The sequence below is a fragment of the Colias eurytheme genome, chromosome 21 (genome assembly GCF_061535395.1).
Source record: "Colias eurytheme isolate Ceu_HAF_F1 chromosome 21, ilColEury1 Martin Lab GWU primary, whole genome shotgun sequence".
In the NCBI taxonomy this organism is placed as follows: Eukaryota; Metazoa; Arthropoda; class Insecta; order Lepidoptera; family Pieridae; genus Colias; species Colias eurytheme.
The window spans coordinates 10,471,720-10,481,401 of NC_143000.1; the positions used below are offsets into that span (position 1 = coordinate 10,471,720).

The 9,682-nt window shown below is 35.6% G+C and overlaps 1 protein-coding gene across 1 annotated transcript; it reads left to right on the forward strand.

Annotated features, from left to right (window-relative positions):
• The first annotated feature begins 1,469 nt into the window (after positions 1–1,469).
• On the forward strand, positions 1,470–4,233 carry ND-B22 (NADH dehydrogenase (ubiquinone) B22 subunit). The gene is made up of 3 exons (XM_090114362.1): positions 1,470–1,619; positions 2,015–2,157; positions 3,978–4,233. The coding sequence occupies exons 1-3, from the start codon at positions 1,522–1,524 to the stop codon at positions 4,169–4,171; spliced, it is 435 nt and encodes a 144-aa protein (XP_089970488.1). The 5' UTR covers positions 1,470–1,521; the 3' UTR covers positions 4,172–4,233.
• Positions 4,234–9,682: the final 5,449 nt, after the last annotated feature.

Sequence of the window (9,682 nt, forward strand, 5' to 3'; positions counted from 1 at the left end):
TTTTCTTTCGTTAAGTCAGCGCCGAAATTTAATCGATTCTCTCACGTTAAGAAAAATCTGCGTAGGAGAAATAGCCTGTTCAGAACTTCTTAGCTTAATAAATTATCGCATCCCATCCAGATCAACACGCTCAAAAGACTTATTTCATATACCGATCGCCAGAACCAATACGGGTCTTCGTGTGCCTCTTCACAGAATGTCCAGTTTTTATAATACCTATATGAATGATCTTGATATGTTTTCTTGTTCCTCTTCGTCTTACAAAATGAATGTAAAAAAATTGCTATTCAACATGTAAGAATGTTAATGTGTAAAGATTTTGCAAATACTTGTTTACCTCCGTTTTTATGTACGCATGATAAATATTACTTATCGATTATTTTTTCTTGTCGCTCTTACTGCTGAGTGTTGGCAAAAATAATAACATATGTTCCCAGTGAAAACACTATAAGGAGGCATTTTCATGTATCTTTAGTTAATAAGATTTTTTGTTTTATATATCTCTGTCTTTGTCTCTGTATGTTTTCCAATAAAGAAAATAAATAAAATTTTCGCGGCCGACTGAGCTAAATAAATTCGTATAAAAAAAATAGATACACTAGATAATTTATTATGTTGCTAATATATTATGAAGTGATTAAAGGCGCAAATTATCCCTTTTTGAAATTTTCGATATTGTCGATAGAGGCGAAAGTATTGTAATTTTTACTGATTTTCGTTTTTTATTTTTTTATATTATATGCAGGCAATAATAGAAGCTCTGTTTAGTACCAAAAGAAACCTTGAACTGAGTTCTACATGTGACAAAAATACCACATTCAAGCCACGAAGTTATTATATATATATAATATATATATATTATTAATCTTTTTTTAGTAATAGCCACGTTATCCGACGCCATCGCCATTGATAACGATCGACCGACGTCCGTTTTGTTTGGCGGTAGAACTGTGACTAAAGCTGTAATAAGTATAATATAGTCTATGACTAAAGCGCTGTCCGGTGCGATCGCCCGTCCACACGTGCGAATTTGGTACGGTCCGCACCAAGTTCGGAAGAAAAAACCATCGAACCGACGGCCGACCGTACCGTCAATAATAATAATTATGTCCGGCGGACCACTGTACACATGATCGAATATGGTCCAGAGCGCACCAAGGTCACGGTGCGGTCCGTACCAAATTCGAACGTCTGTTTATACTTTTAATACTTTCACAAATACTCTCAAACGTTTTGAATTTTGGAGGGGCGCGCCATGTTATCGTAGTTTATCGCCTAGCATTAGGGCATTGTACAGATACATTAAAGGCACTGTCGGAGCGATCTGATTACGGACAAGGGAATGAAAAATATCTCGAACATTATTGATAAATAAATAAGAATTGGCTTAAAGGTCTAGTAACCAGGCCATTAAATATTCAAAAAAAAATATATATATAAATTGACGTTTGAGCGGTTTGACGTTTGATTTTATTTACATTTTACAATAGGTATAATAATTTATCGTGCTGCGCTACAAAAATGTCGGTTCTGCCTCTAGGAATTAAAACACAAACACAGAAACTATGTAGCCTTTATAAACGAACACTGCGCAATTTAGAATCCTATTATGATAGACGGTAAGAATTTATTTAAGACTTTACTTTTACTGCAGTTCGTCTGATAAATTACGTAATTTTATATATCTTATTTTTCTACCATTTTACAGCTATAAATTATGAAAACAATGTGGTTCCTAATATCTACTTCTGTAAGATATCTTTCATTTGTATTTTAACATTTAAATATAATGTAATTTAAAGAAATGATCATCTTGTAGTCATAGATAACCTTAGAATGAAACTTCATCATCTTTATGTCATAGTGATATAGTAATTTTGTATTCCTATGTTGATTATTACAGTTATGGTACTATTGATGTATATAATATGTATAAATTTGATTACAAAATGTGTAGTTATGTTGAAAATTTTTGTGGTATTTGGATTATGAAATGCATGTTATCTAATTTCAGGCATGTATACCGTTTCCAAGCGGTGCTGTGTCGCGAGAGGTTCGACCAGATCCTGGCACTAAAGGACCAGCAGGAGTTCAACCGACGCCTGCAAGAGGAGGAGGATGCTCTCTTTGCTATCATACATCCCATTCCTAAGAAGTGTGAGTTGTGGATGTAGAATACACATTACTAGGGCCCGGATAAATATGTATTAAAAATCTCGAAATATGTAAATATAAAATGGAGTGGAAAAACTAAAATATGGAAAAAATATGTACAATAAAAGTAACAACATTTTTAATAAACATATTGTTAAAAGTGAAAAAAGTAAAAAATTACAATTTAATTCAACTTCCATTTCATTAACATTTGAAATGCAGTAAATAATCACGTTTTTTTTTAATTTTCGAAATTGAAACTTTTTCTATTTGGATGTAATATTGCTTTGTACTAACTGAATGATCTTTTAACATCACAGGATGTGATTGGAGCATATTTAAATTTGCATAATTCTGCAAGTGAGTAGGGCATGTCTATGTCTATTCTAATCTTCCACACAGCATGTTGTTAATTTTTTTCCAGATATGGAAATAATGCGCATACGGACGGGTAGTGCGAGCGGTTTTGCCAGAATTTTTAGAAAACTCATCGCGCTGATAAAAATATGGATACATTTATTGATACTTTGTGGAATATGGATTTTCATTTAAAATATGGAAAAATATGGAAAATAAAACCTGAATTTTCATGATCTAAATAACACATTTACTGTGGACACCATGATTAATTACGAAAACAATTTCAAATAAATACATGTAAATACATAATATTAATCCGGGCCCTACACATTACAAACAATGATATATAATATGGAAATAAGTCATATTATTTTAATACTAGCTGTGTCGCACGGTTTCACCCTCGGACGATCACTGCAAAGTACATTATTAATTTCCTTGAATTTTAAACATAAATCAACCAAGAGGATCTTTGCATATTCTTTATGCTTTTGCTAAAATCAGTTGAATGTCTTGGATAGCTCAATATTTAATACCTATGTATTTATATTATGTGCCTTTTTAACCATACTTAAGCCAAATGATATTTGATAAAATTGTTTATTTGTAAAGATTTGATAAATATTCTTTTACTAGAATGTTGCTATAGTTTGTTTAATTATCAAACTTCACCCGCGTTTTTAAAGAAAAACCACATAGATCCCGTTCCTGTCAGATTTCCGGGTTAAAAAGTAGCCCATGTCTTATTCTGGATTCTTATTCACCTATATACCAAATTTCATTGTAATTGGTTCAGTAGTTTTTACGTGAAAGAATAAAAAAAATATTGGTCATCACTCATCCGATTTATGAAATGTGCAACTGTTGCTTAAAATTTTGCTGAACATTTTTTGCAGAAATTGATCAAGGCAGTTCTAAATTATTATAAATATTAAATGTGATACCAACAATATTTTGTAGAAAAGAAGAGTGTAAGACCTATTTTTAACATTGTTTGGATTGGAATGTATTTATTTTAAGTAAGTGCGATATATTATACGGGCATGGTATTTTTAATGAAGATCTAATTCTTTTAAAAAATAAATGAATGTTCCCTTTCAGCCAGCCATCTCCAGTATTTCAAGTATTTCTCCTCCAGGGACCATATTATAAGATTTTTCACCCTCATCACCCTCTTGTTTGAATAGTTTGATTGTTTGAACCTCAGGACCGATATCAAAAATTATTTGACCATTCAATATGATTATGATTCCTGAATGCTGCGCTTTACGGTTTCACCCGCATGGCTCTGCTCCTGTTGGTTTTAGCGTAATGATATGATAACCTATATATAGCTCAATTTTGGGCAACACCAAAGGAATTTTGCAAATTGGACCAGTAGTTCCTGAGATTAGCGCGTTCAATTAAACAAACTCTTCAGCTTTATAATATTAGTATAGCTTATAATGGAATCGTTTGCGCAGTCCCGAACAGCGTGGGCGGTGTGGCGCACAACCGCGTGGTGACGCCGCCCGACTGGGTGCTGGACTACTGGCACCCGCTCGAGAAGGCGCAGTACCCCGAGTACTTCCGCCGCCGCGAGGAGCGCAAGAAGGAGTTCGTCGCGCTCTGGGAGAAGGAGTTCGGCAAGCAGGACGCGCAGGACAAGCACCACTGAGCGCCGCACTCCAACGATTTATAGTTACATTAATACCCGATTAAATAGTTGTTGAAAGGAAATGTTCTTTGATTTCATCTCCAATCTGTCACGACCTTAGATCATTAAATGTAACATTTCAACATACATTTCAAAGCAATCTGTAAGAAAAATAATTCACAAAAAAGGATAAAATAAAAAATAAATGGGAGTCAAAATTTCAATGATATTATAGATCATACTTAATTACCAATTGCTTACATTTACGGAAAATATAGGTAACTTGTATATTTAAATATTTAAAAAAATGTGAAATAAAAGAAAAGCATTACTTAGTTAAGTAATTACTTATACTTTTAAATAGTAAAAAAAACTTTTAGTTCCATCTTGGTTTAGATATTATGTAGTTCCCATATTAGGTAGGTAGTATAACTGGGTTTCACAAATTTAGATTTCCATATACAACATAATATGACGTCTATGCTATTTATGCATTTTTTTGTGAATTTACATTGACACAATGCAGTTTGCACGGGCTGTCGTCTGCGCTCTGCAGCAGTGTTGTCGCATGTCCCCGATCGCTGTGTGGTCACTACTCAGCCACAGCCCACTGGCAATCGACGGGCTGTCGTCTGCGCTCTGCAGCAGTGTTGTCGCATGTCCCCGATCGCTGTGTGGTCACTACTCACTGGACGTCGCCGCCGCTGCCCACAGCCCACTGGCAATCGACGGGCTGTCGTCTGCGCTCTGCAGCAGTGTTGTCGCATGTCCCCGATCGCTGTGTGGTCACTACTCAGCCACAGCCCACTGGCAATCGACGGGCTGTCGTCTGCGCTCTGCAGCAGTGTTGTCGCATGTCCCCGATCGCTGTGTGGTCACTACTCACTGGACGTCGCCGCCGCTGCCCACAGCCCACTGGCAATCGACGGGCTGTCGTCTGCGCTCTGCAGCAGTGTTGTCGCATGTCCCCGATCGCTGTGTGGTCACTACTCAGCCACAGCCCACTGGCAATCGACGGGCTGTCGTCTGCGCTCTGCAGCAGTGTTGTCGCATGTCCCCGATCGCTGTGTGGTCACTACTCACTGGACGTCGCCGCCGCTGCCCACAGCCCACTGGCAATCGACGGGCTGTCGTCTGCGCTCTGCAGCAGTGTTGTCGCATGTCCCCGATCGCTTTGTGGTCACGTCTCAGCCACAGCCCACTGGCAATCGCTGTACATCGCTTTTATCATGTAAGGGAATTAATGAGTTGCGATAACTCTTGATACGATCGAAGATTCAATCACTACAATAACTATATTTTACATTCCTCATTAATTAAAAATATTTACAATTACATTCAATGATCGAACGTAACACATTTGTATATTTAGTTAGTAACGTAACGGCACCAGTCTTGTACAGATTAAGGAAAAAATTGAAGTTTTTTGCATATTTCTCGTAGGTTTTTTAACTTTATTGGATATTGTTAAGTTATACCTTTAGTTCAATGTTAGTTTAACGTAACCAATGTTAGAAAAAAGATTACAATGCATAAATAATGAAGTTATTTATAAATTAAAAAACCACTTTTTTGCACCAGTGATGGACAGTAAAAATCTAATGATGGACACCCAGTTTTGGACAACATCCAGTTATGAACACCCATTTATGGACTGTACCTAATGTTTTTTCTCCAGTTATTTACACTTGGAGAAGACTTATAGTTATCAATAGAATCTTGAAAATGATGATTGGAATATAATAAATCGGGGATGTATTTATAAAAAATAGTCCTTATTAATTTTTTTGCATAGTTATAATATTTAAAACAGTCTTAATTTCCATTTTCTAGGCAAAATTTGGACAAATGCATCGTTAAATACGAGTTATGTCCGTTAAGAAACACCAATATGGGTTTTTTTCTCAATAAGTCAGGGATGAAAAATATAACTAAAAAAGTACTGCCATTCCATCCATTTTGGGACTTCTTCTTCTTCGTCATATCACTCTCGTCAGAGCGAACGTGGTCAACATGAGGTTTGGGGGGGTAGATGTTACCCGCTTCACGATATTCCGCCATATCTCTCTGTTTCCTGGCATTCCGCTACACTCGTGAAGTGAATCGCCAATCTGAATCCGCCAACAGCCTTAATCTGATCGGTCCATCGATATGGATTCCAAATTGTAGCACGAGGCAAAAAGCTTTTTTTAAACTGTTGTCAAGATGGTGTGGATGAAATTTAAGCGTGTGTGCTATATGGTGGTGGAATTTAGCAGCAGACAGCGATCCAAACAGTTCATCAGAGAACTCTCTATGATAGATGCGTTACAATACGCATAAGTATGCGACTTCTCTACGCAGTAATAGAGAATGAAGCCGAGAACGAGTCGCACAGCACATAATGACACATTTTTCTAAAATATATTCTTCATGGGTAGATAGATATTATGTTGTTGGACCCATTAGTGTAATTTTAACAAAAAATGTCAATGTCCATTATAGGAACCAAAGCAAATCCAGTCATGGACAATTGTTGTACAATAATGGAACCCTTTGTTTGAAATGGTCGTGATAGGTATATTATTAATCAGAATGAAAAGACAATACAGAAAAGGGCATGTAATTAATACCTTTAAAAAAAGTTTATTTTCGACATATGTCCATAAATGGATATATCCATAGAATTAAATCCAGTTATGGACACTGAAGAATTTTATTTAAACAACATAACCTATCATGATACTGAATCGTGTATTATTTCATACAATTAACTACTATAAATAAAAGTAATATCAAATTTTGCTAATATTTATACAAAAATTCTTATAACCAAAATTGTGTCCTCACTTCCTTAAGGATTTCCTTAGTAAAAACGGATTTCTTCGAAACGAGTCGCAGCAACTAAACATAACGTTCTGCCATCTTCAAACGTTTTGGCCGAATAAAATGAAGTGTCGTATTCTGATAGCTTATGAACCAAATTTTTATTTTAAGTATTGCCAAATTACATAACGTTAATTTTGGTCTTAATATTTAAATTTAATATTTATTTTGTCCATTACTGGATGCTTGTCCACCACTGGTGCCGTTACCTTATGTGTGCGTGTACTAGTGAACACACGTAAGAAGTGAAACTTCTTTTATATCTTTATGACCTTATTTTTCAAAAAATAATTTACTATTTGCAACTTTACAGAAATACGTCGAATCACGCGTGGTAGGGATAAGAAAAAGATGGCGCGTAACGGAAAAATGTCACGCGTAACGTTACACTAAATTTTTTTCCAAACATCAAAAATTCGCTGTAATAAAATTCAAATTCTATGTCAATGCAATCGGAAACAAAATTAAAGCAATTAAAGCCGCATAGGTAAGTACCTATTCTGAAACTCGCAACTACTTGCAAGGGAATTAAAACCTCCAAAGGTAGGTACTTCCCATCGCACTTGGCTGGTTTTACAAAAGGTAACAATTACTAAATATTATTGAACAACTAGATTTCCGCCCGCGGCTTCGCCCGCGTTTTTCAAAGGAAAACCCGCATAGTTCCCGTTCCCGTGGGATTTCCGGGATAAAAACTATCCTATGTGTTAATCCAAGTTACCCTCTATATGTGTGCTAAATTTCATTGTAATCGGTTCAGTAGTTTTTACGTGAAAGAGTAACAAACATCCATACATCCATACATCCTTACAAACTTTCGCCTTTATAATATACATAATATTATATTAGATGAACAATACCTACCTAGTCAGTAGGTGTCAGTACTCAGTAGTCACCTAGATAAAATATCTACATCAAATTAATAAATTCAATACAGAATACTAAAGTTAATTAATATCCTCAGATACAATATCTTTGTTATCTTAGAATATATTTAAGATAAACATAGAAGCAAAGTACATAGGTCGAGCATAATTTCAATAATCAGTAATCAGTTTCATCCAAGGTTAAAACAAGCCTTGTGTGAACCGACACGTAGGTACGTGATACGGGATACCCGGCGGGACACGCGGGCGGCGGGGCGCGGAGAATGAGACTCTACTCAACTCACAATCGTGACTTTACAGCAAAAGAGTCTTCAAAAAGTAAACTTCGGTCATACAAACCGAAGTTGATCGAAACGTCAATGATGATGATGACATCAACATCAACAATGATGTTGTTCGGTCATACAAGTAAACTTTGTATGACCGAAGTTTACTTTCAACATATTATGTATTTAAGTAATGAGTTTTTGTGTACATATAAAATATTATTAAATATATACTTTGTTAAGTACTGTGATGGTACAGTGAGGATACCCGTGGATACCAGTATCCTTAAAGAGATCTCTTAGTGAGTCCCTAGCACGTAAATTATATATAGAGCGTATGGCTCTTTTCTGTAATATAAATATAGTTTTGCACGCCTCTTAGGCGAAGCGTTGAAGTGGGTACTACTGTCACTTCGCGCAAAACATCTGATTTTTCAAACTTAAAATGTCTTTATGTATCATACATTGCACTTGTAAGATAATACATACACACACATATTAAGAAAAAACACTATTTTTAACGTTCATGATATTTTTGATGTCATTTTTGTTATTTAAACTAGTTAAAAAACAGTTTAAAAAAGTTCTGTCTTGGACGTCCGTGTGTCTGTATGTGCGGATCCTTTTTCTTGTTAACACGATAGCGACCGAAATACTTTACTAATCGAGTCTTTTTTTTTCTCTTACGCTTGAGTATGCTCAGGAATAGAACCCTTTCATTTTTCAGGGTCTGATTCGATGTGGTTTAATTGTTATTAAATAAACAAAAATAATAATTAATAAATATTTATTAAAAAAAAATTATGAGGCGTGCCCTTTTGGATTTTCCAAATTATCTATATCTGCAGCCCTGCCCCATAGCAGAATTCCATAGGACATAATGCTATGAAAGTAGCTAAAATAAACCAATCTAGCTGTATCTTCATCGGTGAGATGCCTTATTCTTCGAACTGCATATGCAGCTGAACTAAGCTTAGCAGCGGTGGTGGCAACATGGGCCCCCCATTGTAGCTTCTCACAACCAAGAAAAACAGTAGAATCCACAGGGTATAATACATCCCCGTTTAAAATAATATCCCTTTTCACCTTTTTTTTACATTTGGAAGGATATAAATTCTACACAATTTGTTTTTTTTTTGCATTTAATAATAAATTATTAGCAGTGAACCAATTGGATATGCGTAAAAGAGCAGAGTTTACTTCGTCAACATTTGTGTCATGTCTATCCACATTAAATATTAATGAGGTATCATCTGCAAACAGTAGGTACACTTTTGCACATATTTCACACATATGCTGCAAATAATAAGGTAGGTCATTAATATATACTAAGAACAAAAACGGTCCTAAGATCTACCGATCTACAGGGATCTACCCTGCGGAACACCTATGTTAATCGGCGCACCGCGAGATTTCTCTCCATTAACAACAACGGTTTGTACCCTGTTCTGAAGATATGAAGCTATGAGGTCCTGAGATAAACCTTTAATACCATAAAAATTTAGTTTCCGTAA

Coding starts and splice junctions, on each gene's coding strand:
- ND-B22 (XM_090114362.1), top strand. CDS start 1,522: ATGTCGGTTCTGCCTCTAGGAATTAAAACACAAACACAGAAACTATGT. Junction 1,620..2,014: donor GAATCCTATTATGATAGACG/GTAAGAATTTAT, acceptor ATCTAATTTCAG/GCATGTATACCGTTTCCAAG. Junction 2,158..3,977: donor ACATCCCATTCCTAAGAAGT/GTGAGTTGTGGA, acceptor TCGTTTGCGCAG/TCCCGAACAGCGTGGGCGGT.